Source organism: Heterodontus francisci, chromosome 16, assembly GCF_036365525.1.
Source record: "Heterodontus francisci isolate sHetFra1 chromosome 16, sHetFra1.hap1, whole genome shotgun sequence".
Taxonomy (NCBI): Eukaryota; Metazoa; Chordata; class Chondrichthyes; order Heterodontiformes; family Heterodontidae; genus Heterodontus; species Heterodontus francisci.
This window is the reverse complement of record NC_090386.1, coordinates 82,118,954-82,146,666: the sequence shown is the minus strand read 5'-3', so window position 1 is coordinate 82,146,666 and position 27,713 is coordinate 82,118,954. Positions and strand designations below refer to the sequence as shown.

At 42.4% G+C, this 27,713-nt stretch overlaps 1 protein-coding gene across 4 annotated transcripts in view; it reads right to left on the bottom strand.

Annotated features, from left to right (window-relative positions):
* Nucleotides 1-27,713, bottom strand: part of LOC137378504 (eyes absent homolog 2-like) — a 310,299-nt gene that overhangs the window by 113,658 nt on the left and 168,928 nt on the right. For 3 of the 4 annotated variants that reach the window (XM_068048842.1, XM_068048844.1, XM_068048843.1), the window contains exons 3-6: nt 21,919-21,984; nt 13,673-13,739; nt 10,544-10,683; nt 3,407-3,529 (exon numbers count right to left, since the gene is read on the bottom strand). In XM_068048842.1, the coding sequence (XP_067904943.1) occupies nt 3,407-3,529; nt 10,544-10,683; nt 13,673-13,739; nt 21,919-21,984 (396 nt within the window). Of the gene's footprint in view, nt 1-3,406; nt 3,530-10,543; nt 10,684-13,672; nt 13,740-21,557; nt 21,650-21,918; nt 21,985-27,713 lie in introns of those variants that run through there. The other variant, XM_068048845.1, reaches the window with a different exon arrangement.

Below are 27,713 nucleotides of genomic sequence, written 5' to 3'. Positions count from 1 at the left end.
GCTCCTGATCGATTGCTGTGGGCCTTGCTAGAAGTTTAGGGATGTGAGCATTGGCTGAGTTTGATTATGTTATGTCTCTAACCTCCCCCTTCTCTCGACACCCTGCTCCCGTGATTAAATAGTCCTTCGACACTCACTGTCTAGATTCACATATGAAGGATGGTCATTGGGCAAGGTACTTGAGGCTGCCCTGCCTGTGTGGCACTGCGTCCTCAGCAGAAGTCGACATGCCAGAAGGGAAAGGGAAAAAACTGGCCGAGAAATAAGGAAAAAATCTCATTAATCCTACAAGTTTTAAATGAATGATGTCAAGTGCTTGATTTAAATTTTAATAAGATTTAAAGAAGGTCAATGAAACCGTCTTTCTTTTAAGTGCTGATTGACTGCTACACCTTTTCCATATTTCCAGATGTTTAGATGACCACAACATTTAACACTGGTTTGTGCAAGTACAGTTTAAATATTTTGAAACAGAGATTTAACCTAAACTGGTGGTAGTACCCCCCACTGGAGCTATTTACTCTAATCCCATATACTGGGTAGATCTGGGTAAACATCACTATTTTACACCACTAAACTGAGTTCACCATTTCAATAGAAATATTGATGGCTTTTAGAGGAAATTAACTGGTAATCATCAGGGTTGCTACAGTGTAAAAGAGTCCGATTGTGTTTTTCCTGCCCTTTTAGTATGTCTGTGTCTGTGTGTGCAGGGAGCAGTTGAAATTGTGTCTGGTTTCACTGGTTTAGGCATGAGCATGCTTCTATTACCCCAGCTGTTTATGGAATGGGTGGGAGGGGGATTGCTTCCGTTTATTCAGGAGTTATAGGCAACCTTTTTTATGTGACCAGAATCATAGTTTTGATTTCAATTTCATGAATACTTGAATTCTATCAAGTCGAATGCTAAAATCTGTAAAACTTGTGTTCAGCTGCAGACAGCAACACACTTTTGGCAACTAATCACATTGATATAAAATTTTATATTTTGTACATTTTATTAAGTATTTTCTATTTTCATTTAAATGTAATTTGTCAGTGAACCCTTAAATGGCTGTGGAACAAAGATTTCTAAATTGACGGTTTAAGCACCTTGGAATGTTTTACTACATTAAAGGCCCTGTATAAATGCAAGTTGTTGTTGTTTCGATTCCCACTTTATATCCATACTAATTCCAGAAAAATCATGAAGGTAACACAATGTCTTGGACAACTAGTTGCACATTTGTTAGCCTTTATTTATCTTGTCTATTATATTTAATAGTCTCAATACAGTAAGCAAACTTGGCTAAAATGCTTAGAAAAGTACTATGGAAATCGAAGTGCAATTAGCACTATCTTAGACTGACTATTGGGTAAACATCCTGTTGTGTATAAACAGCTGGAAGAAGCATGCACTAAAGATGTTATCAGTTTAATGAAGGATTCTAGATCTAACACCATTTTATGAAAGCTGCATTTGAAAATTCATGAGGGTGGATTGTTTTCAGTGTAAGGTATTACCTGTATTCTTGAGTGAATGTTTGGTGGGTGAGAGACAGAGAGAGGGAATCGGATCGAGATTAAGAAACTCCACATTGGTTAGCATTTCCTCTGAGCTGCTCCTGCTCCAGCACCAGAACTTCCAACAAAGTTTCAGTGGCAGAACAAAAAAAGCTCTATGCAAATTCCATTTTTAAAAATTCCTTCATGGGATGTAGGCATCGCTGGCAAGGCCAGCATTTGTTGCTCAGCTCTAATTGCCTTTGACAACTGAGTGTTGCTGGGCCATTTCAGAGGGCAATTAAGAGTCATAGAGTCATTTACGGCACAGAAGGAGGCCATTCAGCCCATCATGTCCATGCTGGCTCTCCATGGAGCGATGCAGTCAGTCCCACTCCCCAGCTCGATCCCTGTAGCCCTCCAAGTCTATTTCTCTCAGGTGGCCATCCAACTTCCTCTTGAAGTCATTGATCGTCTTTGCTTCCACCACCCTTGTGGGCAGCGAATTCCGGGACATTACCACCCGCTGCGTAAAAGAAGTGCTTCCTTATATTCCCCCTGCATCATTTGCCCAAAATGTTCAATCTGTGTCCCCTAGTCCTTGTATCATTTGTTAATGGGAACAGCTTTTCCTTGTCGAACTTATCTAAGTTTGTCACAATCAACCACATTGCTCTGGGTCTGGAGTCTCATGTAGGCCAGACCAGATAAGGATGGCAGATTTCCTTCCCGAAAGGATATTAGTGAACCAGATAGGTTTTTACAACAATCAATAACAGTTTCATGGCACTTTTACTGACACTAACTTCAATTTCAGACTTTTAAAATTATTAATTAATTGAACTTATTAATTAAATTTAAATTCCACCAGCTGTCATGGTGGGATTTGAACCCATGTCCCCAGGGCATTGGCCTGGGCCTCTGGATTACTAGTTCAGTGACATTACCACTATGCCACCATGAGGAAGACAAAGGGGAAGGCCAAGTAGAAATATTTGTGCATAGCAAAAAGACAATTGAGAGAGAAAAAGATTTTGAATCTTAACCAAGTTACGAATTCTATTGTAATTACTTATTAATTACTGAGTAGTGAGAGATAAGAAACATTGTTAGTGTTGCCTATTTTAAATGTTTGCAAATGGTGATGAAATAGTTTATTGTTTTGTATTATTTCTTACTGTAATGTATTGTTTCCACAAAAACTGCTGCAGATATTTTTCCACGTACTCCTTTGCACTGAGTTGAGCTTTAAATCCCGTATCTTATTTGTGATTGAGGCCATCTATTCCCACCTCCAAAATATGGCCTGCCTTTGCCCTTACCTTCGCCCACTGCTGCTGAACCCTTCATCCAATGCCTTTGACTTGTCAAATGCCATTCTCACTTGCTTCCTTAGTTTTGTATCCAACTCAGTAAAAACTCTGCTGTCTGCACGCTATCGCATATCACATCTGTCCTCACCAATCTCCATTGGCTCTCATCCCCCAAATGCATTGAACTCAAACTATTTGCCTTGATTTACAGATTTCTGCATGGTCTCCCGTCTCTCCTTCTGCCCTATGGGTGCTTGTTTCCTTTGCATCCTTCCTTCTTTCATTCTAACTTCGATAGCAGGGCTTTTGTTCCACTTTAAAATGCTCAACTTAAAAGGCTCCACTTTGATACCTCTCTTGCTACCTTCAAATGATTCCTGAACACTTGCCTCTTTACCCATACCTTGAGTCACCTCCCCTGATTCTTATGCTACTGTTTTCAGCTGTCTGAAATATTATTATGATAAGGGAGCCACATAAATGCAAGTTGTTGTCGGTTGATGCTGATTCCCTCTTTAATCAATATTATGGTCATTGTCACTCTGAAGATTCAACACAGATTCCTGAACAAACTTGATTGAAAAGCAGGTTTAGTCCTGGTTAATACTAACCATGCATCTGGTAGCTGTAAGGTGCCTGGCCTGGTGAAGGTGTACTGAAACTGGTGCCATAGCCAAGAAATCCCGTCTGTCCTGGTGAGTGTGCCTGGCTCAGGCCATCTTCTGTCTTGATGCCTGATCAGAAAGCATATTGTTACTTCAGGAAGGTGTGAATTGACCTGAATGCATGTTAATATGCATCCATTCACATATATGCCTCAAAACATTCTCTTTAGTTAACTCTTTCAAAAGTCCACAAGGTCAATTGAAAGCTATTTAACACCTCTGATTTAAAAGTAACAATGCATAGATCATCCTGTTTTGAGAGAATTGAGTCATAAAATTTTCATCCCTTCCTCAAACATTTCCTTACATCCAACAAAGATTCCTCACTGGATTTATTATGTTGCTTGTCTGAGCTCTCAGTGGAGATGTGATGTTGTCAGTGCACTTCACTGTGATCTCTTTGGGGTATGTTTCCTGCTTTCATGTACTCTAGATTTCAAAATCAGACCTGGGGATGGTGTATCATTTTTAAACCTTACAAGGCATGATTCTAAATTCTGTAATCTGCAATGCAATTAACTAATCATGAAGTGCGTTGTGAAGAAAACAGAACTACTGAGCGGTTGAAAATAATTGTGCATTCTGTTGACAGTTCACGCTGCAGCCACGTTATGCCATTGATGGAGGGGGTGGACATTTAAGGTAGTGAATGGGGTACTGGTCAAGCAGACTGAATTTCAACCGAGGTGATGAATTCCCACATTCTCCTGTACAGCGTGTTACTAGATGACTGCATGCTCGTACTGCCTCCTGGCTGAACGTCGTCCATGGCTGCCTGAAACTAGCCTGTCCCACAGAAAGGTTCAGGGCAGGATTTTCCTGCAGGCTTCAGGATCCTCAAATGAGGGTCAGAAGCACGCATTGTGTGAGAAACAGTCACTCATCTGCGATCTTCATCAAATTGACCAATTAATGGCCAGAGGGTGGGCTCACTATCTAATTAAGGATGGCAGGCAGGCTCTCCAAGCTGGAGGGCCATGAGGCTCTCTCCAACATTTTCAAATTTAAAATGAAAAAAAAAGGTCTTTGCAACAGGGCCACCATTGTGGGGGGAGGGCAGGAGGAAGCCCCTCCATAGGGTGGCCTGTGGTTGCTACTGAACCCAGGTAGGCAGGGTGGGCCTTTGAGCCTGCCTGGAGCACAGGCCCCCCACCCTGGTCTGCCACCAGGAGGCTGCCTCCAGGCCCCTGCACTGTCCCCCGCTGCCTGCGGGGACCTGATGGCCAACTGGAAAATTTCACTCGGTCTCCAAAAACAGGCCTTCATAGATCCTTAAGCAATTCAATTGGCTACGTGCCACTTGCTGCCCCGTCCCAACCCGCCTCCAGGAACATGGCCCAGAGGTAGATGGAGCTGGTGATCTGGCATGCTGGCCAACCGCCCAAAGTTCTGTGGACACCCGCCTCCACTTCAGCCCCCAGTGGGGCCTAAATATCCAGCCCTGTGTGAGAGGGGGTCACCTTCAAAACCAAATTGAGTGCAGTGAAGTCAGCTGAGTGTAATTGCCGATCTTGAGGCTCACCTATTGCCTATTTGGTGAAGTGCACTGTCCTTATACACATAGAATCATAGAATGATACAGCACAGAGGGAGGCCATTCGGCCCACTGTGCTTGTGATGGCTATTTGCTAGAGCTATCCAATTAATTCCAATCTCCTGTTCTTTCCCCATAGTCCTGTAATTTTTTTCCCCTTCAAGTATTTATCCAAAATCCTTTTGAATGTTACTATTGAATCTGCTTCCACCACCCTTTCAGGCAGTGCATTCCAGATTCCACATTTAGGTCCTGATATAACCCCCGCTGCCTGTAAATTCTGTAGGGAGAATAATATCTGTGGGGCTGCATCCTCCTTAAGTGCTGCCTGATTCTCCTTTGCACTATCCTGTACTGCTCCACCTCCTCCATGCTAATGGCAAACAAAGCTACGGAATGCCAGACCTGCCTCCGAGGAGCCTTTAGTAGGGTGGGGGGTGTTATATATTTGGTTCTGTATGCTGCCACTGTATAGAGTCCAGCCAGAGAGGTTCTTAGACTGTAGTGTTTAAACATTAATCTTTATTGTATAGTAACCATATACACTCCACACTAGCCTGTGTGTCTCCTTCAAAAGCAACGCTGTAACTGTTCTCGATTCTCTCCCACATGATCTCTTACCTCATCATGGTGGACGGTAATCTTTACATTCTCTCAAGATTAACCCTTTGATACCCTTATACTACATCTCCCTCCCAAGTCTTTATCCCAACATATATTTACGTACAGTCACTTTTTTATTTACCTGCTACCTCATCTCCCTCCAAGTCTCTGACTTCATAGATCCAACCTATCAGGAGGCTTCACTACTCTAATTTAAAAGCAAAATACTGCGGATGCTGGAAATCTGAAATAAAAACAAGAAATGCTGGAAACACTCAGCAGATCTGGCAGCATATTGGCTTCACTACTCTCCCTGATCTTCTTGTCATCAGATGTGGAAGCTTGTTAGTCTTTCTCTGACCCCTTGTTTCTTGACTTGGATGGCCTTTGTTGAGGCTTGTAGCATTCGGTGCTTTTTGAATTTTCAGTTCATCATCTGAGTCGTCTAAATGTATGACCGATTGACGTCTTTGATGTAAAAGAATCAGATTCCTTCTATTTCTCTGTTCGTACTAGATAGGATCGCTGCTGATTCTCGCCTTTCTGGTGAATTACTACTCTATTTTGTTCTCGCACCCATACCTTTTGCCCTTCTGACAAATTTGGTAGGTTGTATGGTATCTTCTGTTATAATTATGGGTTTGTTTGTTTCGATACGACTTTTCTTTGTCTTGTATTTTCTGATAATCCTTGCTTTGCAATCCTGCAAGTAATTTCTTGGGTAGAATTGGAAGTTGTGTTCAAAGTTTTCTTCCCATTAAGAGTTCTGATGGTGCTAATCCACACAATAATGGAGTAGTTCTGTATGTCAGTAGTGCCAGTTGGAAATCTTGGTTTTTCATCAACATAGTTTTAATGGTTCTGACTGCTCAGTCAGCTTCTCCATTTGATTGTGGATACTTAGGAGAGCTTGTTAGGTGAACAAATTCACATTCTTCTGCAAAGTGCATAAGTAATCATTTGCAAATTGTGGTCCATTATCAGATACTATCTGATCAGGTATAGCATGTGTTGCGAAAACTTCTTGTAAAACTCTGATGACTGCTTCAGTTGTTGTTGTGTACATTCGCTTAGCTTGGATCCATCTTGAGAAGTAATCAAGTATAATTAGATAGGATCGTCCCTCAAAGAAGAATAAATCCACCGTCAACTGTTCCCACGGTTTAGTTGGGAACTGGGTTGAAATTAGAGGTTCTCTTTGATATTGTCTGTGTACCTGACATATTTGTTGGACTTGTTTCTTCCCATGTTCCATGTCCGTGTAGTACTCCTGTAGGAACTTGCTGCATTTCTCTTTCTTGATCTGGTAGTCTTTGAGTCGCGTGGCGGGCTGTGCTGTGTTGTGTAGGTTCTCTCGCATTGTGTGGGCTCTCTGGTGAAATCCAGCCTCTCTGCAGTGCTCAGGTCCGGTTGGGGGGCTCTCCCTCTCTCCTGGCTCCTGGATTCTCCTTGTTTATCTTCTTCAATTTTATTTATAAGATGAAGGTCAATACAAGCTCTTCTACTTAAGAGTGAGAACTCCTGATTGCTTAGGACATACATGGACGAATTTTACCGGCCCTCGACCCACAATGTCGAGAAGAGCCTGCCGCTTATTACTGGTGGCGGGGGGGAACTCGGTGCGGCCCCCCCGCCACCTGGCAGCGGGCCCTTCATCTGCATATTTAAATTGACAGTCATGATATTCAAATGAACTTACCTGCCGTCCCACGCCGATTTTACAGCCTCTGTTCGGCCTTCACGCGCCTTCAGAACTCCGCACGGAGTTCCGAGGCGAGAACCTGATGGGGAAGGGGGAGCAATAAAAATTTCAGGGCAGGAGGGGTGGAGGAGCGGGAAATCAATTTTTATTGGATGTGGGGATGGTGGGAAGGGATTAAAGATCAAATGTTGTAAGTTTAAAGGGTAAAGTTCGGGTAAGGAAAAAGGAATGTGTTGGTCATTTCAGACATTGAACTGACCATTGGGGGGTTAGGGAAGGGCCAGCCACATATTCCTTATTGTTTAGTAAAAATTTAATACTACTGCCCATTTAAAAATGTAAAGTAATTATAAGGTCTTAAAGCCCTTTAAAAATGGTGCCGGCGCCTGCGTGGTGGTGCCGGATGTCATTGCTGGGGACACGGAGGCCGCCCCTACGTGTCATCTCCGCCCCATTATTTAAATGAGCCCCTGCACAAAATATTGCCGGGGCTCTGCGGCGGCCGCTGAATGCGCTCACCCCGTGAGTTCAAAAGGCAGCGCCGCGGAGCCCACAGTGTTTCTAGTATCTGTTTTCCCTTATATTGAAGCGTTGCTGTAACTTCCCTTTTACTTCAAGTACAGCACCTCCTGGGCCAAGTAACTTCATTTCTGTTGGTTGCAGAACATGTGTGGAAAGCCACAACTCTTGATCTGACAGGATCATCACACTTGTTCCAGTGTCGAGTTTGAAATTAGTGATATGTCCATTGACATATACGTCTGCAGACCAAAATGCTTGTTTTGGATTATTGATTTTGCCCCAAAAATATTTCGATTGGTCAGCTGCAGGAGGTTCCATAACTTCATTTACCTCTCTATTCTTAACTTCTTTTCCTTTAGAGGTTGAGGTAGTCGAGATTTTATTTTGGCACATCTTACTGAAATGCCCTATTCTTCTGCAGTAAAAGCATTCTGATGTATTGGCAGGGCATTATTCAGGCCTTGCTTTCCAATTTCGAAGCAATTCTGTATCTGAGGAACCTTTTCCGCCATAGTATCCAGTTTTGAGTCTAATTGGATCCCTCGTGACTTTTGTAACTCTCTGACACTCCCAAATTTTGTCCATTTAAAATATTTTTATCGACTTTTTAGAGTGTTCCCCTTTAAGAAACTTTTTTCAGGCTAGCTTGCTTTGATGGAGTGTAGCAGGTACTTGACAGTGTTCCCTGTTTGTTTTTTTATAGACTACTGGTAGGGGCTTCCCATTTTCATTCAGCAGGTCACTGAAATGTTTATATAGCTGCCTACTGGACTTGACAGAGATGTTCAATAGAAAGTTCCAGTGGGTTTTTTTGAGCTAGAGTTTATTTATTTTGTTCAAGCTTGACTGCTTTAATGATTTTTCTTCTCTTCAGCTTAGCTGCATTAATGGAGACTCTGCCGTGTTCAGGGTCTTCCTGTGCTTTTTTTTCACTAACGGACTAATTTTTCAGCTGGCGCACTTTTTGGTGTTTTTCCTGCCATTTGCCCTCACGTTCAGCCCAAGTGAGGGATTGGGTTTTCCCTGTTTTTTTTTCTTTCGCTCTCACATGAAGTCTTTAAAAATTAATCTTTTAAGCTCTTCAAAAACTCTTTTTTTTAACCGGGATTTCTCGATCGACGGCACAAAGACGCACCCAATCGCTTGATTTTCAGCCACACTTCCGTTCTATGGAGTTTTTCTCCGCCTTCTACGGTATATAGTTTGTTTTTTCTCTTCAGCTACTTGTTTTAAAATTTCTTCTCTTCTGGCTGAAGGATGGTTGTTGCTTCACATTTTCTCTTCTGGGTATAAGGCTTCGATCCCAGCGATGTTCACCATGTTATATTTGGTTCTTTATGCTGCCACCGTATAGAGTCTAGCCAGAGAGGTTCTTAGACTGTATTGTTTAAACATTAATCTTTATTGTATAGTAACTATATACACTGCACAGTAGTCTCTGTGTCTCCTTCAAAAGCCACGCTGTAACTATTCTCGAGTCTCTCCCACATGATCTCTTACCTCATCATGGAGGGCAGTAATCTTTACATTCTCTCAAGATTAACCCTTTGATACCCTTTACTACAGGGGGGACAATGGGGGTTTAAAATCTGTGGGTGGCTTGACTGTCAGAATCAAAGAGAAACAAGTGTGTAGGCAGACTAGCAAGAAAGAAAAATTCACGGCACAAAGTATTTCCCAGCTGCAGAAATGCTTAATGAAATTTTACACACTCTTCAGGCTCGTGCACTGATCAATCTGTCTGTCTCAGCTGATGCTGGCAGCAACTGCACTTTCTAATACTCAGTCTAAGTTTACCAAGTGCATTGTGAATGTAAAAGAAGGGATCTTTGGACCTGCAGCACCACTGGCACCTTATAATATGTAAATGAGGGAGCATGGGAATTGGTGGATGGATTGCAGGGAAGTCCAGAAAGCATGTGGAAACTCAAGCAGGGGCAATGTTCTCGTGGAAAACTGGTGGGATTGGCTTGTGCCCAATTTTATTGCCACAAGTCATTTGGCCCAAATATGCACTGGTAATACATAACTCAATTCATGGCTTTTAATGGTTACCTTCCAAACCTCTCTCAGTTTGAGGCCTGAATCTGTCAGCCTCAGTTTTGTCATTCTTATCTAAGCCACAATAAGTAGGTCAGATTTAGGCATTAAGGTTGGTAGGCTTGCTGCTAGCATGCATCTGTTTGTCAACCATGAAGTGGTATTACTTTCTTAGACCTATTTCCTCTTGAGAAATGGTCGAAATGGGTTGTGAAATCACTGCGTTTTTTTGCTGTTTGGTGAGAGACATTGCAAATTGTCAGAGACATGCAAATTTCTGGCTCCAAGACAGCAAGAAAAACCACAGTAAGCCTTTCTCTTTAAACAATCTCAAAATTTTCATATAAATAGATATATAATTCTTCAAATTCTGCCTGCATCTAATGAATTTTCTTTTCAATAATTTTATTTCTACTACTCCTTAGAACGCTTATCCATTGTCAAGGACTGTTGAAATAACAGATTTTTCAGGGTCATAAACAATGCTAACTTCTGCTGTATAATGTACCCTTCTGCACATTTACTTTATAAACTGAAGTATCTTATGGGTCAAATACCTCATGGAAGCCTTGTTCAGATGTGCTGTATTTGCATTGATGAGGCTGACCTTAATTTAATTTTAACGAATGTGGAGATTCTGCTTGAAGTATCCTGTTTGAGCAAATGCAACCCTTGTACTCACTGTAAGGTAATCCATAGGGCTGACTTGGTGGTGGGTAGGTAGCGTAAGGAGCAGCTTGCTGAATCCCCGCTGTGTACTGTGTTTGTCCATAGGCCGCCATGGCGTGGAAGGAGGGTGTAGGAATAATGTGTGGATATGATCTGATAAGGATAAATAAAAGATAAATAAATCAACTGGTATCCATTACATATGCCTATAAATTATTTATATTTGAAAAGTACATTAGAGCAATTGGATTGTTGGTAGATGGATAGGAGGGTTTCATTGGGCGATTAAAGTACTTACCAAGTGACAGGGCGACAGCTATGTTGATTGGAAATAAAAAGACTAACAAGCTGGAGTGTAAAATACTCCAATTTTAAAACAAGCCAAAAAAGTACCTGGATCCATTAAAAAAACTCAGATCCATAACCTTGAGCTTGTAATGAACTCAGACACATGCTTTTATGTAAAGTTTTGTAGGCCAAGATTTTCTTTAGCACACCAACAGAATATCCCTGGTGTGCTAACCTCCACATTTAAACATATATCTTCTGATTCATTACTGCTGAACTCAAGCAGCGATGAGATAAGGTTAAGTGTTCCTTGGAGAATCTGATTTTGATTCCAGAAAATACTGCCAGGCAATAAATATTACACTGCAAGGCCTGGAGTAGAAATAAAGGAATGGACTCAAAGGAAGGGTAGCTGATGCAACCAGGAATGGATTTTGCCTGGACCAAGATGATGGGGGAGGGGGGAAATGGTTGGTGGTCAATATTGCAAGGATTGGATTAACAGATATAGGAGGCGGTTTAGAATACAAAGGATGGACTTGGATTGGAGAAGAGCTTGGAATATGAAAAACAAAGTCACATTGGAAAAAGTGATGGGAGGCATGTGCTCTGACAAAAATGAAGAATTGTTGGCCAAGATTTAACATGATATTGGCTTCTCATCCTGTCACAGTACACAAGGGGTTAAAAAACAGCTTCATTCACAGGAAAGTACATCCCAATTCATTTAGAGATGAATCCTACAGGTTAAAGTCACGTTGCCACAGTTCAGAGTCTGAGGGCGGGACTACGTCATTTAATTTAAATAAAAATGCTAATTAACTTACCTGCTCCCGGCAGCCATCCCACGCCAAGTTTACGGCCACTGGCCGCAACTTGCACACCTTTCGAATGCTGTACGGAGGCAAGACACTGATGGGGAGCGGGGAGGAGTCAAAATATCAGGGTGGCGGGGGGAGGGGAAAAACCTTTTTCATTGGCTGTGGGGATGGTGGGAAGGTGCTTAGGGTCAAAGGGAATAAAGTTCGGGGGGAAAAGTCATTACTGATAACAAATTTTTTTTGGGAGGGGTGGTAGGCCAACAAACTATTTATTCATTGTGGGGGTGGGGGGGGGAGGGGTGGGGGTGGGAGAGGAGATTGCAGGTGTGGACAAATCTTCATTTAAATTTTGATAGAACAGGCACCTTTAAAAATTTTAATTTCTCCTGAAGGGCTTGAAGCCCTTTAAAAATGCACGGTGGGGCTGGACGCCGTTGCTAGTGATGCAGCGGCTGACCCTGATGATGTAGAGGGAGCGGCCATTCCACCCCCTCCATTTAAATGAGCCCCCGCATGTAATATCGTGGGGGCTCTGTGGCGGCACTTCCGTGTCGGAAGGCTGCCGACTTGACAGAGTACTGCCACGGAGTGCGGCATGCCGATAAAATTCAGCCCATGGTTTTTGTGAAATGAACAGATGGTTATTTCAAAATTGTTTGGTCCTTATTATTTTCTGGAAAGTATAGAATAGATGTGGTGAGGTCCCCCTTGTTGCTGGTGGGACCTTGGTTACAGCCATTGCATATTAGAAAATTATGGACAGCCAGGTCCTTCCAGTGGGATGTGCAGGCTTGTAAAATTTATCTTCATTTCTCAACCTGGTTAGTTCAAATTAGGGAGTCAACCTGATGACATAACTCAGTAATAGTTAGGCCAAATAACTGTTAATTATGAGCAAGGGAAAAGAGGGCCACATAAGAATATAAGAATGCAGAAGCTTTGTTTATTTTTTTATTTTCTACGTACTTTAGGAGATAGACATGTTTAATGGGTATTGTCACATCATTGCGACTATTCACTTTTTTCAAAACAGTTGATTAAACTTGTTGGCTGTATAAACCTATGTCACAGTCTAGTCTGGTGTTTTTCTACTGCCTTCCAAAGTCAAGGCAAAGCACTTGAATCCAAATAAAGGGAGGATGATTGTCTGTTCAATCTCTGGCTATCCTACAGATTTAGCTTGATATCTAGACAAGTGAAAGCACCCTCTGGGACACAGAGGGCAACAGCTTTCTTAGCAGAGTGATCAATGAGGTCAAACACTCTTAACTGTCCGGAGTAAAAGCCCTGAAAATATTGTAGTGACAGCTACTTTATAACCTAATTAGCCAAGATGCTAAATAATCCCATCTTCCGTAACTGCTGCACTAATGTTCACAAATTGCAGACTAAGTTTCCAATTGGCCTTCTCGTCTTGACAAGTCAGTTGTTAAAGAGGTGCCCAAGATAAAAAAAAACTTCAGATCTCAGGCAAACTATTGACAAAAATAAACTCCAGTAGAAACTTCTGACTCGCCAACAAATTTTTACTCAGAAAATAGAATACAGCTATGTGTTTACATAGGCAATTGAAAAACAATTCATTTAAGTTTAGTTGGCCTATGAATGATCGGGGTTTCAGAAAGGTGGAGACCAACCATAGGACAAGACGCAAATATAATGGGGTAAATTCTCATTTTCACCATCTAGCATTGAAAATTGTACAGGTTCTACGACAGGCAGTCAATCTGCTCTGCTACATTACTGACCAGACAGTGAAGATGAAAATCAACCCTAATGGAGTCCAGGCACACAGTGTGAGCTCTGTCATTCTTGGCTTCAGTAGATGTGCTCATATGATATGTTAGCTCTATCTTTGTTTAGTAAAATCTAAAGTGGTTCATCACTTAATGGGTCACATAATAGAAGCTATGTAATTACTGCGACTGTCTTCAGCAGCAAATGCACCAACAGAAACTTAAATAAGATCAATGACATAAAATAACAACTAAACATATAAATTAAAACAAAACATTCTTAAAAAAAACACTTACTTTGATGTATAAATCTGGGATGAAAACTGGTGTGGTTGTCTTTTATTGAAAATATCACTGCTATTAGCTGTAGAATGTAAAACAAGCAATTAGAAAATGTAATTAACTGCAGAATAATATATTGATGGTACATTTTCAGACCCATGGAATACCCTTCTTATGGAACAGAGCATAGTTCACTTGCACCAATCCATGGCCATTGCCGTAACTTATAGCCCACAGGGCTTCATAATGTGATTTGTTTACAGTAAATGCTAATTAATCTGCTAAAGGATTAGTTAGTTAGATAGAAAGGTAAAAAGATGCATTTAATATCGCATTATATTCCTTTGGGATCTGGTTCCTGTTCAGCTAAGGTAGGTCATCTGCTGTGGGTTTTGAATGCATATATTCTCAAAATTATTCTTCATTTTCAAGGAAGGATGTGAGGGTCCTTGAGAGGGTGCAGAGGAGATTTACCAGAATGTTTCCAGGGATAGGGGATTTTAGTTACAAGGTTAGGTTGGAAAAGCTGGGGTTGTTCACCTTAGAAAAAAAGAGATTGAGGGGGGATTTAATAGTGTACAAGATTATGATAGGCTTGGATAAGTTAGACAAGTAAAAACTGTTCCCATTAACAAATAGTACAAGGACTCGGGGACACAGATTGGAAGTTCTGGGCAAAAGATGCAGGAGGAATATGAGGAAGCACTTTTTGAAGCAGTGGTGGTACTGATCTGGAAGTGGCTGCCCACAAGGGTGGTGGAAGCAGAGACAATGACTTCAAGAGGAAGTTGGATGACCACCTGAGAGAAATTGATTTGCAAGGCTATGGGGATCAAGCCAGGGAGTAGGACTGACTGCATAGCTCCATGGAGAGCTGGCATGGACTCGATGGGTTAAATGGCCTCCCTCTGTGCCATAAATGACTCTATGGGCTGCATTTTAATCGCGCGCCATGTTCCGCGGTGACGCATTTTCAACTCGGCAGCCTTCCGACATGGAAAGGCCACCGAGGAGCCCCCGCGATATTACACATGAGGGCTCATTTAAATAGAGGGGGTGGAGCGGCTGCCTTTCCATGTCGGAAGGCTGCCGAGTTGAAAATGGAGCCACCGCGCAGTTGCCAGTGCTATTTTTAAAGGGCTGCAAGCCCTTAGGAGAAATTTTAATTTTTAAACTAATATTGTCAAGGGTTATTTAATAAAAATTAAATACATCATGGAGGCCCTTTCCCAAACATCCCCCAATGTTTTTTTACAGGACATTAGCAGAAAAAGAAACTTTATTACCAACCCGCACTCCCCCCCCCACCCCCACAACCTCTTTACATCTGCCCTTCAACCCCTTCCCACCATCCTCACATCCAATCAGAAGTGTTTTTCCCGCTGCTCCACTCCTCCTACCCTGAAAATTTTATTCTTCTCCCTCCCCACCCAGGTTCTCGCCTCAGAACTAGGCATGCGGAGCACAAACGGCCGCTGCCTGCAGGTAAGTTTATTTACATATGATTAATGTTAATTTGCTGATGATGGGCCCGTCACCAGGCAGCAGGGGGCTGCACCAAGGTTCCTCCGCTGCCGGTAATATGCAGCGGGCCCTTCGAGACGTCACGGGTCGAGGCGGGCCTCTTCCTACAGAATTTTACCGGCCCCCGCGCTGCAGGTTGTGGCGCTGGGGGCTGGTAAAATTCAATACGACGACTCTAAAAATTGTTTTAGCAATTAGAAAGTGATGTGACATTTTATTGTTTAAATGTTCATAGAAATGATATCTCATATATGGTTTAGAATTAGCGTTACATATAAATGACAGGGACAATTACTGACAGTGGATAGCAGGGAACAATATAATTGGACCTTTTATAACTTTCTTATAAGCTCTCGTAACTTGGATCATTCTTACAGTTTAGTCTCAATTCCTCAAACCTTTAAGAGTGTCTCTACCTTGAGATTTAGGTAAGCTTTTGTAACTCGCCTGGGTAGAGGAAACCTTGTTTGTTAATTGAGCTTAGATACCTCACTAACTTACCTCACTATTTCACTTCAGACTTCAAAAGCAGTAGATGATCAAAATAAGCAATGATTTGTTAGGATGAATGGCAGATGAAGCGATGGGATGAAGCTTACTCAACAGTTAGAGAAAATTACAGGCCAAGGATAATTGGGAAATTGCAACAATGGATTACAGAGGAAGAATGAAAGAAGATGTCTGCTTCGGAGACGAATAGAGCCCTGTGTTGGTTCTGGGATTGTTGTAGCTCCATGTTAAGAGCAAAATTGCAGGAAAATAACTGTGACGCCCTTCTATAAAAATATGGGTGAAAATGTGTTCTATTTCATGAAATGATAAACCTCTTAGTGAAGTCTGCATTTATGATTTCATTACACTTAGCACACAAAGGAAATCTTCCCTCATGGAAGTTACAACATTGACGACAACTGTGAGCATTTTAACTAATTTATATGTCAGCTTGTTACAGTTTCACACAAAAAGAAAACCTGTGTTTTTCCCTGGTTTGTCAATATCAATCAGATCAACTGTGGAATGAGGCTGAAGATTGCCAGAATCAAACAGATGGGTGGGAGGTTGGGGCTACGGCCTACACGAACCAATCATTCAGACATTACTTTCTTCTACCGTTGGTTGCACACAAACCTGATTGTGAAATTTTGAAAACTTAAATCTTAAAAGTGTCTGTTTGTTTTAAATGGATTAATACTTCAGTAAAACAATGGACAGTTCAATATCATTTTAAGATGTCAAGCATTGATCTGCCATAATGATTAGCATTTCAACAGCAGCTCCCAAACCCAGATCGCCGACATCTAGAAGGACAAGGGCAGAAGGTGCATGGGAAGACCACCACCTGCAAGTTCCCCTCCAAGTCACACACCATCCTGACTTGGACATACATGGATATCCATTCATCAGCACTGAATCAAAATCCTGGCACACTCCCTATTAGCCCTGTGTGAGTACCTTCACCACATGGACTATGGGCGGTTCAAGGCAACAGCTCTCCACCACCTTCTTGAGGACAGCTGGGGATGGGCCATAAAGGTTGGCCTTGCCAGTGGTGCTCACATCCTAAGAATTAATTTAAAAAAATATATTCCCAGCTCAGAATATTTCAGGTTTGAAGAATAGAAAATGTCTGAAATGCACAGCAGGTTGATCAGCATTTGAAGAAGTAATGGCAGGTAAACATTTGACGTGATGCTTCACCAGAGCTCACTTATAAGGTTTTGTTTGATTAAAACTGACACACTCTTAAACATGTGGAAGCTACTTAAATACAAAAAATGTTTATTTATAATAGTTAAATCAGTGTATCCAATCAATCCAGGTAATCACCTAGCTGTCTCTCTGGGTTGCCATGGAATGTGGGACAGATGCAATAGAGCACCATTTTATTTTGCAAATGTAGGATGCATTGCCAATTAGAATTACTATAGATGCATGTTATAAAAGAGGTTCCATTCACAAATTAACATGAGGTTACATTATGAATGAAAGGAGCTGGTCCCTGCATAATGCTACTGGAGCCCATGTAATTATTTTTATTTTGTTTCAACTGAGGTGGGAGGAGTGCACTGTCTTTCATTAGTTCCATTTGTCCACAGGTCACAACATCTTTTTAGATGTTATACCTAGTTACCGATACGGCCAATTATAATCTATTTTTATTTTAGAATAAAATCCACCAACCAGGTTTCTTTAACAAACAACAAAATTATTAATTTATTATAAAATGACTTATTCAATAAAGATGCAAAGCATTAATACACAGATTGAAATATGAAAGTTCCCTTTTAAATTAGCCCAACACACATGAACACACATACACTGGCTAAAGAAAAAATAAAGAAGTTTTCTCTGCAGAGATCTCTTTACAAAAAAAAACACAAAAAAATACTTTGGCCAAATACTTGTTAATTCTTGAAGGAAAAGGAGAAGATTTGGAATGATATCAGTAATCCCTTTATTCTGGCTTCCCAAATACACGTAGGCAGCTGTCACTGGGATTATTTGGAGCAGTTCTCTTCAGGTGACATTGAGGATTAGTCTGGCAGGCTTTCCAGGAAAAATGCAGCATCAGGGATTTCAGATATTACACACTGGATTCTCAGGGTTTCTCAAAGAGATGGAGAAAGGATGAGCTGGGTGCTTCTCTCAGTAGGCTGCAATTCCAACTGACTCAAAACAATCCAAAACGAAACCAACACTTGACCACCATACATCTTGACATGTCACTTCTCTGTAAACAACTCCCCCTAGTCACCAAGGCTGCTGTTGTTCATTTAGCTTAAGACATGTGACATCCAGTATGGGTTGTTTTTAAACAGAAAGCTCAAGTCCTTCCAGTGACCTTTTTTTAAAAAAAAAAACAAAGTCCAACATCTATGGAATCTCTCCAGTCCTCCAAATGAATCCATTTCCACAATTCTAAAACATGAGTCCTCAAAAATATTTTTAAAAATGGAAGCACTTGCATAACAACTTTCATATTTAAAGTATCTCTAACTCTTTGAGGATAAATTATTTTTGGCTCATAAAGTTGAATTACAGTAGGTTCCAAATTGATGGAAAATGTGCCATATAGATTGGCAAACATAGCCCAGATCTAGAAATTTATTTTTGGCTTCAGTAATTCTAAATCTGCTAAAGCTTAAGTTATGACAAGCTCAATTTTCACAGCACGTTTTATCTAGCTTCATGTCTCCATAGCCTATATTCAGGGCTGTTTTTGAGCTACTGGCTTTTTTGATGGTGTTTTTGCTCATTTTCTGGATTGTATGGGCTGGGTTTCCCTGTGGTATCGAGACTGTGATGTCAGTACCAAATGTGGGTCCCAAGATTGCGCTTCCCAGGAGTGAGATTGGCAGAGCAAAATTCCCAGAGGGGGCCTCCTCATTGGCCGCCTTCGAGCTCACCATTGTTTTTTTTTGAAGATTCATGTATTTTAGAATTATGTTTTATTTGGGAAAACTGAAAAGGATTCCATGGATGTTTTTTTTCACTGGGAACAGTGAAAGGACACTGAGAGGTCTTATTTGAAAACAACATTTACTGGAAGTCACCTGTCTTCAGATAAATATCCAGCAGGGACTTTTTGACTTAGGGAGATGTTTACAGAGAAGTGACAGGTCAAGAGTTATAGGGGTCAAGAGACTTGACTCTTGAGATATTGGGCTAGATTTTACTAGCCCACCGCAAATCGCAGTGGCGTGCTTTGAAGTCAGTGGTCCACCCATGTGGAGAGGCCGTCGCTGAGCCCCCATGATATTTTGCACAGGAGCTCATTTAAATGGAGGGGGCGGCTGCATCCGGTGCCACTGCGCTGGTGCCCGCCATTATTAAAGCGCTGCAAGCCCTTACCGGCAATTTTAATTTTTGAATGGAACATTCACTTTAATTTAAATAAATACAGTAAATTACACATCAAAGCCCTCTTCCACCACCCCCTCCCCACAATTGTCAACCAATAAACTTATTTCCTTCTCCTGCCCAAAAAAACATTTTTGCCAATCCCGATCTTTCACCCCCAAACTTTCTCATCTTTCCCCTTCAACCTCTTCCCACCATCCCCTCAGCCAATGGAATATGTTTCCTTCATTCTCCCCCCACCCCCGAACTGAAAATTAAACTCCTCCCCCTTCCCCACCAGTGTCTTGCCTTGAATCCCCAAATGGGGATTGGAAGGCGTGGGATTTCCAGCTACCGGCCAGAATATCGGCCTGGACGGCCACCCGTCCAGATAAGTTAATTAACATATTTTCATGAATTGTATTTGGCAAATGAAGGCCCCGCCGGGGCCGCACCAAGGCCTTGCCGCCACCGGTAAAATGTGATGGGGCCTTCTCGCGTCGAGGGTTGTGGCGGGCCTCTCCCAGAAGAATTTTCCAGCCCCCACCCCACAGCCACTACCCTGACGCCAGAGGGCTAGTAATATGCAGCCCTTTGTTTTGATTTTGCTTGGGCAGTGTGTTGGGGTGTGAACTGTTTTGAAGGCAGTTGGAGAAAACCAGCCAAGAGAGCAATCACCATTAGCTCACCCTCTTCCATCTCTTTGAGAACTTCCTGAGAATCAAGTGTAAGAAATAGAGACACTGATGCTGTAATTCTGCTGAAAAGCCTACCACACTGATCTTCAACATCGCCTGAAAAGAACAGTTCTAGAAAGATCCCAGTGACAGTATTTGGGACGCCAGACCAAAGAGGGACAACTAACATCTTTCCGTATCTTTTCTTTTTTCCTCAAGAATTAGTAAGTATTTAGCCAAAGTTTTTTTTGTCTTTTTTTTGTAACAGAGCTCTAAAGAGAAAATCTTTTTTTTTTCAGTTAACTGGAGTGTGTGTGTATGTGTGTGTGTGTATATGGGCAGGGTTAAGGTAAAAAAAGAACTTTCATATTTCAATTTGTGTGTCAATGCTTTGCTTTGTTACTGGTTAAGTCTTGTTTTTATAATAAACTGATAATGTTATTTATTAAAGAAACTGGGTCGGTGTAAACTATTCTGGGATAAAAATAAAGTCTATGATTGACCATATTGGTAACTGGGTAAACATTAAAATATATGTTGTGACCTGTGGAGAAGTGAAACTAGAAAAGACAGTGCACTCCTCCCACCTCGGTTGTAACACCATTCTATTAAAGATGGTGGGCGCATTCCCAATGCTGCTGGTGCAATCAGAGGATCAATGGCTCTAGAGCCTTGGCAGCCCCACCGTGAGAGGTGAGTGCTGCTGAGGCAGGTCGGATGTTGTGAGGGCACCTCAACATGGAGGTGGCCTTGGAGGGAAAAATTTAAAAGTAAAATTTCAGAGGGGCCAAGCCAGTTGGCCCCTCTGATCATAGGGGAAATCCCTCCAGCGGAAGTGTTTGGGCCACGGGAGCGGGCTTCCATGCCCGCTGGCCTCTGTTTGGAGCATGCAGCCTCCTGCTCTGATGGCTCCAAAGAGAGGCCACAGGGTGACCACCTCCATGGTGCTGGCAGCCTCTGCATGTGCCGGGGGATGGGAGCGGGGTTGTAGTTCAGCCACTGCCAAAATGCTAGTGGTGCTGCAAAATTGCCCCCAATTGGGGCCTTCGCAGGCCACCCCTGGTGGCAGGAATGTGTCAGGGAGCAGTCCTGACGTGGCAGCCCCCTATTTTTTCAGCACCCCCGCCTCCAAGCCCACCACCCCAGGGTCAGGAAAATTCAGCCCTATGTTTCAACAATTTGTTGGTGATTCAGTGTAATCATTTAACACCTACACATAAATATTTTCCCATGGCTATCGTAGGACATTCATTGAAGAACATTATCTTCCAGGCCCACTTCCATTGCCATTTTCAATCCACACCAACCTCTTAAGGTCAAAGGGAATGATAGGGATGCACAAATATCAGTCAGAAAGGCGACCACTGGAAAAGTCTTTGTTTTCCTCTTCTGTGCTAAGCTATAATGCTAAGTGCTCTTGAATAAAATATGGTGGAGATCAATGGCATATGGTAAGTAACCCTAGCAGTCCCTGTAATTGCAGCTTCAGTATCGTCTTCACCAGGTACTTGAAAGATTGGAACATAAGTCACCAGTAAAAATGGCCCAACTTTTCTGAATTTAAAGGATATCTTACTAGGCACTAAATTATGATGATCCTTCACAATTATTTTTCATAAAGCTGCAAAATTTTAGCTGCGAGTGTAAAACATTGTTTACTCCATTGTCATGGCAAAAATATGGAATGATGGGATGTATAGATTTCAAGTCCTGGAGGCCATATTAATAGTCCACATTTACAGAGAATACTCAATTCTGATTAATACAATAATTAGGAACTGAATAACTGCAGAGAGAGGCCGGCCCACTGTTAAAACTGTAGAGCAACATTCCAGTTACTTAAGTGTGCATTCACCTACCTGCTTCACGAATGACGAAACACCTTTTTGTTGTACGGCTGCTGAGGGGCCTGCCCTCTGTGTAACTGTGGGGAGATTCTTCCACTTTGTAAATTCAGGGAAGACTTGCCACTGCGTGTACGAAGAGAGACTTCAATGCTGCCTAACTGCAGGATGACGTGCTCAAGTTATGCAGAAGTGGAAAGGCTTCCCTGCTGCATAATTAAAGAGGGGCCTTCCTGCTGCATAAGTGTGGAGAGGTGTACGGCCTTGTGACTGAAGAGACCAGCCTGATGTATAAGTGTAGAGAGACCTGCCTACTACATAAATGAAGAAGTCTAACTCCAAAGTCTAAACTCCAGGATTAACATCGTAAACTTACCTGTATTAGAGAAGTGTTCTAATGCTGTTGTGGCAATTTCACTGCTGCTCATTGACTCTGATTTGTCTGAAAAAAAAGGTAAATCAGTTACTGACATGATGTGGTTCTGAATATGAATGTGAAACACCAAACTCTAAAGAGAATAAGATGAAGGCAGGTTTCACTTTAAAATAATAATTTCTACTTCCTCCACTTAAAACAAGTTGGACTAGTCTGAAATATTAACAAAATGATTCTAGACAGCCACATCCTGATTAAGTTTTTCTCTGTGCCCACATACCACTCTTTCACTATGTTTTCCCTATAACTAGTGTTTGATTTTCCTCTTCTTTATATTTTGATGGCATTGAGAAAGAAAAGCCATCATCAAAGATGTAACTTTTATATATTTTTCTCACTGTCTTAACCTCCACTTGTATCAAGTTATATCATTTGATTATCCTCTCATTTTCTTTGTTTTTCTTTTGTTTCTCAGTTCTATTTTGTGTTCTTGTTCTCCATGCTCATTTCCCTTGGATAAATTTTCCCACCTAGCATAACTAATGCAGAGCTTTATGCAAAAGGATTGCATTATGGGAATTTAGGCGCAGGCATCGGTATGTCCGATCGAAACCTGACAAAATTTGCCACCCATAATGGACAGAAAATCATGTGGGCTGCAAACTGGCAGCTCTGACATCTGTACCCAAATTTCTGATATGCACTCCTGCAATGTTGTGTGAAGCTCTGTAATATTCCATAAAGCTATCTTCAATTACTTCCTCTTTTGTTTGTTTCTTCTCATTTCCATTTTGTTAAACAACCCATCCCAATTACTGTTTCTCTTCCCCTCCCTCTTCTGTCCCATTTGTTTCCCTTTGCCATTACTGTTTTTCTCCTTCACTGTTTCTCTGCTCTTGACTCTACATGCACTGAGGTGACCACATCTAGATAAATGACATATTTCCAATTACTGCCTTCGATTTTATTGACTTTAGAGCTATTGTGAATTTTGCTAAGTTGAAGGAAGCCCCTACTGACTTCAGAATGACCTGCAGCAGTTGACACTTGAGCACAACTGTGAAGACACGTGAGTTCATCAACAGAGGCAAGCATTTAGGTCGCAGTAAGTCAATTCACTTGAGCTTAATTTGTAATGTGTGTAATGATGCTGTTATATCAGATTAGCAATGTAGCAGAATATTCTCTAAATTATAGCAGTTTAATTCCAAAAGGAGTCAAACTCTGAGTGGGAAGACTTTGGTCTCCCAACCAGTTGCTCTAACTTCAGCAGAAGATCAGCAGAAATCCTATGGTGCAGAAATCCAGACTGCAGAGCTTATGGTAGGTTCTATATTGTCCATATATTCACTGTTTTGCATGATTTATTTTTGGTGGAGTAGGAATCCTCAGAATGGCAATAAATGCAGGTAATTAGAATGATACAGCTTCCTACTGACATTAAACAACTTTTGATTATTGTTCACTATTTTTGGTGAACAGAGGAACATCTAATCCTTTGTGATTTAAAAGGATAGAAATTGAGGCAGAAGGTCAAAGAAATCAAAATGGAACAGAAAATTACTTGCAACCATAGGCAGTGAATTTCTTTGGGTGTTTTCCTGCTTAACATTGGCAGAAGAGTCAGGGAAACTCAAAAACATTGGAGTAATCAGCACTGATCCCATTATTCCTAAGTTTCAGCAGCACTTCTGCCATAGGTTTGGCAAACAAGTGGGAGAACGCCTGCTGATATTCACCACATAGTTCTTATCATTGCCTCTCTGAAATGCCACTAAGTGCTTCAGATACAGTGAATTACTGCTGCCACTGTTGATATCTATGCAAAAAAGTAATATAAAGAATGTGTAATAACAGACGAGCAAAAGAAATGCAAGTGAAGAATAGGAGTAACAATAAACTGGCCAAGTTTCAAATTTGCAAAACTGGATTTTTATAGTTTGAACACAAACCATAAAAGTTAAAATTGTTGCAACTTATAAGGAGGCCATTTAGCCCATCACACCTGTGCCAATTCTCTGAAGAGAGCACAGTAGTCGCAGTGTGTATCATCTTTAAGATGCGCTGCAGCAACTTGCCAAAGGTCCTTCAACAGCACCTTCCAAACCCGCAGCCTCTATCACCTGGAAGGACAAGGAGAGCAGGTGCATGTGAACATCACCTGCAAGCTGCCCTCCAAGTCACACATCATCCTGACTTGGAACTATATCACAGCTCCTTCATTGTCGCTGGGCCAAAATGCTGGACTTCCCCACCTGCCCCTTACAGCAATGTGGGTGTACCTACACCACATGGACTGCAGCAGCTCACCACCACCTTCTCAAGGGCAATTAGGAATGGGCAATAAATGCTGGCCTTGCCAGTGACGCTCACATCCGACGAACAAATAAAAAAATTCACTTAATCTATTTAGACACTTGGCTCTTATAAGTCCAATCCGACCAATTACTGCCCCATCAGTCTACTCACAATCATCAGCAAATTGATGGATGGTGCTATCAAGCACCACTTAAACAGCAGCAACCTACTCACTGATACTCAGTTTGGGTTCTGTCAGGGCCACTTGACTCCACACCTCATTACAGCCTTGATCCAAACATGGACAAAGAGCTGAACTCCAGAGGTGAGGTGAGAATAATAGCCCTTGATATCAAGGCAGCATTTGACCAAGTGTGGCATCAAGGAGCCCTAGCCAAGTTGAAGTTAATGGGAATCGGGGGGAAAACTCTCCACTGGTTGGAGTCATATTAGCACAAAGGAAGATGGTTGTGGCTGTTGCAGGCCAATCATCTCAGCCCCACAACATCAGTGCAGGAGTTCCTCAGGGTAGTGTCCTAAACCCAATCATCTTCAGCTACTTCATCAATGACTTTCCTTCCATCATAAGGTCAGAAGTGGGGTTGTTCGCTGATGATTGTACAATGTCCAGCATCATTCATGGTTCCTCAGATACTGAAGCAGCCCCTCTCCATATGCAGCCAAGGCCTGGACAACATTCAGGCTTCAGCTGATAAGTGGCAAGTAACATTCGTGCCACACAAGTGCCAGGCAATGACTATCTCAAACAAGAGAGAATCTAGCCATCTTCCCTTGACATGCAATGGCATTACCATCGCTGAATCCCCCACTATCAACATCCTGGGGGTTACCATTGACTAGAGACCGAACTGGACCAGCCATGTAAATACCGTGGCTACAAGAGCAGTTCAGAGGCTAGGAATTCTGTGGCGAGTAACCCACCTCCTGACTCCCCAATGCCTATCCACTATTTACAAGCCTCTTGTCAGGAGTTTGATGGAATACTTCCCATTTGTCTGAATGAGTGCAGCTCCAACAAAACTCAGGAAGCTCGACCCCAACCAGGACAAAGCGGCCCGCTTGATTGGCAACGCATCCACCACCTTCAACATTCACTCCCTTCACCACCGACGCATAGTGGCAGCAGTTTGTACCATATACAAGATGCACTACAGCAACTCGTCAAGTCTCCTTTGACAGCACCTTCCAAATCTGCGACCTCTTCCACCTAGAAGGACAAGGGCAGCAGAAGCGAGGGAACACTACCATCTGCAAAGTTCCCCTCCAAGCCACACCTCATCCTGACTTGGAGATATATCGCTGTTCCATCACTGTTGCTGGATCAAAATCCTGGAACTCCCTAACAGCACTTTGGGTGTATTTGCACCAGATGGACTGCAGCAGTTCAAGAAGCCAGCTCACCTTCACCTTCTCAAGGGTAATTAGGGATGAGCAACAAATGATTTCCTTGCCAGCAACACTCACATCCCATGAAACAAATAAAAAAAAGCTTCCCTGGATTCTACATTCTTTACTGTGTCTGATAGAAGTTTTTCTTTACATAGTATTGTTTGGATATGAAATGCCCTAACGTCGCTCAGCATTCTTTTGATGGTGATCTTATTTTACAATTTACTAGGGTGGGATTTAAATTCATGACCTGTGGGTTCTTCTTCCATTAATGTAACAGCTAAGCTATCATACATGATTAAATAGGTTCAGCATTATCCATTTGCTTTTGTATTCTATAGCACTTTTCATTAAAACTAGATTCCCATATATTTCTTTACAGCTTTATCAACGTGTCCGCCTGCTTTTAAATGGCTACAGAATGTTGGGGTAGACCTTCTACTTGACACTTGGGTGTAAAACTGACAGTTGTCTGTTGAAGTCATTGGGCTGCATTTTAAGACTCCGCTGCTGAAATAGGTGGCGGACATTAAAAAAAGCACCCCGCCCACACGGGCACCACCTCACAGAGCCGCCGCGATTTCAAACGTGGCGGCTCATTTTCATGGCCGCGGTGCTCGTCCCCTGCGATCACGTGCGGGAGCAGGCGAGCCGTTGTAGCCGCGGCATCCGGTGCCAATGCGCAGGTGCTGGCACCATTTTTAAAGGGCTTACAGCCCTTCATAGACATTAAAAATTAAAGGGCCAGGTAAGTCACATTGAACCAAAACATAATGTCATAATGTTTGAATGCATTTTCCCAGCCCGCCCCCCATGGCATTTCCAGCCATTCCTGCCCTTTCCCCCCCAGAATGCGAATATTTAGAATTTGCCCTTTCCCCCTTCCAAAGGTCGGCAACCTTGCCCTTCACCCTTTCCCATCACCCACCCCGACCAATCCACGTCATTTTAACCTCGCTCCCTCCTCCCGCGCAGAGAAAATATCCTCCTCCTCCCTTCCCACAGGTGACAGGTGTCACGTCACGTTTCCCCGAACGGTGATTCGAAGGCACGGCGTTGTCGGCCACCTGAATGAAGATCGGTGCGGCGATTTAGGAGGTGACGGGACCCTCGTTAATTCAGGTATGTAAAGTACTTTCCACATTTAAATGGGGGTCCCGTTGCCGAGCGTCGACGCGGCCAACACGAGGCCTTGCTGCCGCCGAGATCGGCATGGGGTCGGTGGCGGGCCTCCGCAGCACCGATCTTCATTGCCCCCCTGACAACGTTTCCAACGGTGGAGGGGCTTTGAAATACAGCCCATTGTATTTGTAGAATGGGCAGTTAGTCTGCAGTGCCAGTTTAACACCCAGGCAGCAAGTTGACAATTTTTTTATCTTTTCATGGGATGTGGGCGTTTCTGGTAAGGCCACCATTTGTTGCCCATCCCTAATTGTCCTTGACAACTGAATGGCTTGCTAGGCCATTTCAGAGAGCGGTTAAGAGTCAACCACATTGCTGTGGATCTGGAGTCACATGTAGGCCAGACCAGGTAAGGACAGCAGATTTCCTTCCCTTAAGGACATTAGTGAATCTACCCCATTTAGTTATAAAATCAGTTTAGAGTGCAATGGCAGACTGTGAGTAGGCACCAATCATCATAGCATAAGAAAGCCTTTGCATATTGCTTGGCTGAGTTGCAATGAGCATCATAGAAGTACAACATTTCAATGCACTGAACCAGAAAATAGCTTGATTCATTTGCTTGTCCATCATTACACACCAAGAATTCCTGATCTCCGCTGCGTGTCCAGTGGAAGATAACGGGCTGAAATTTCTCGAATGTCTCTTTTTCTATAATGATTTGGCTTACTAACAAAAATTGGTGAATTCTTGGCTTTGAAACATAGTCCTTGATTTTCCATGAGGTCTGCTGTGCCGTGGTTGCGCCACAAAGTTACGCCAATCACCAGCAGAGGGAGTTGCACAAAAGTTTCCTCTGTTAGTTAATTTGCAAATGATGTGGTGTAAGTTCTGGCGTAATTCTGTTCTAATAATTCAATAAACACCTTTGGCCCCAGGAACCTTCAGTGTACAAGTTATGCAGT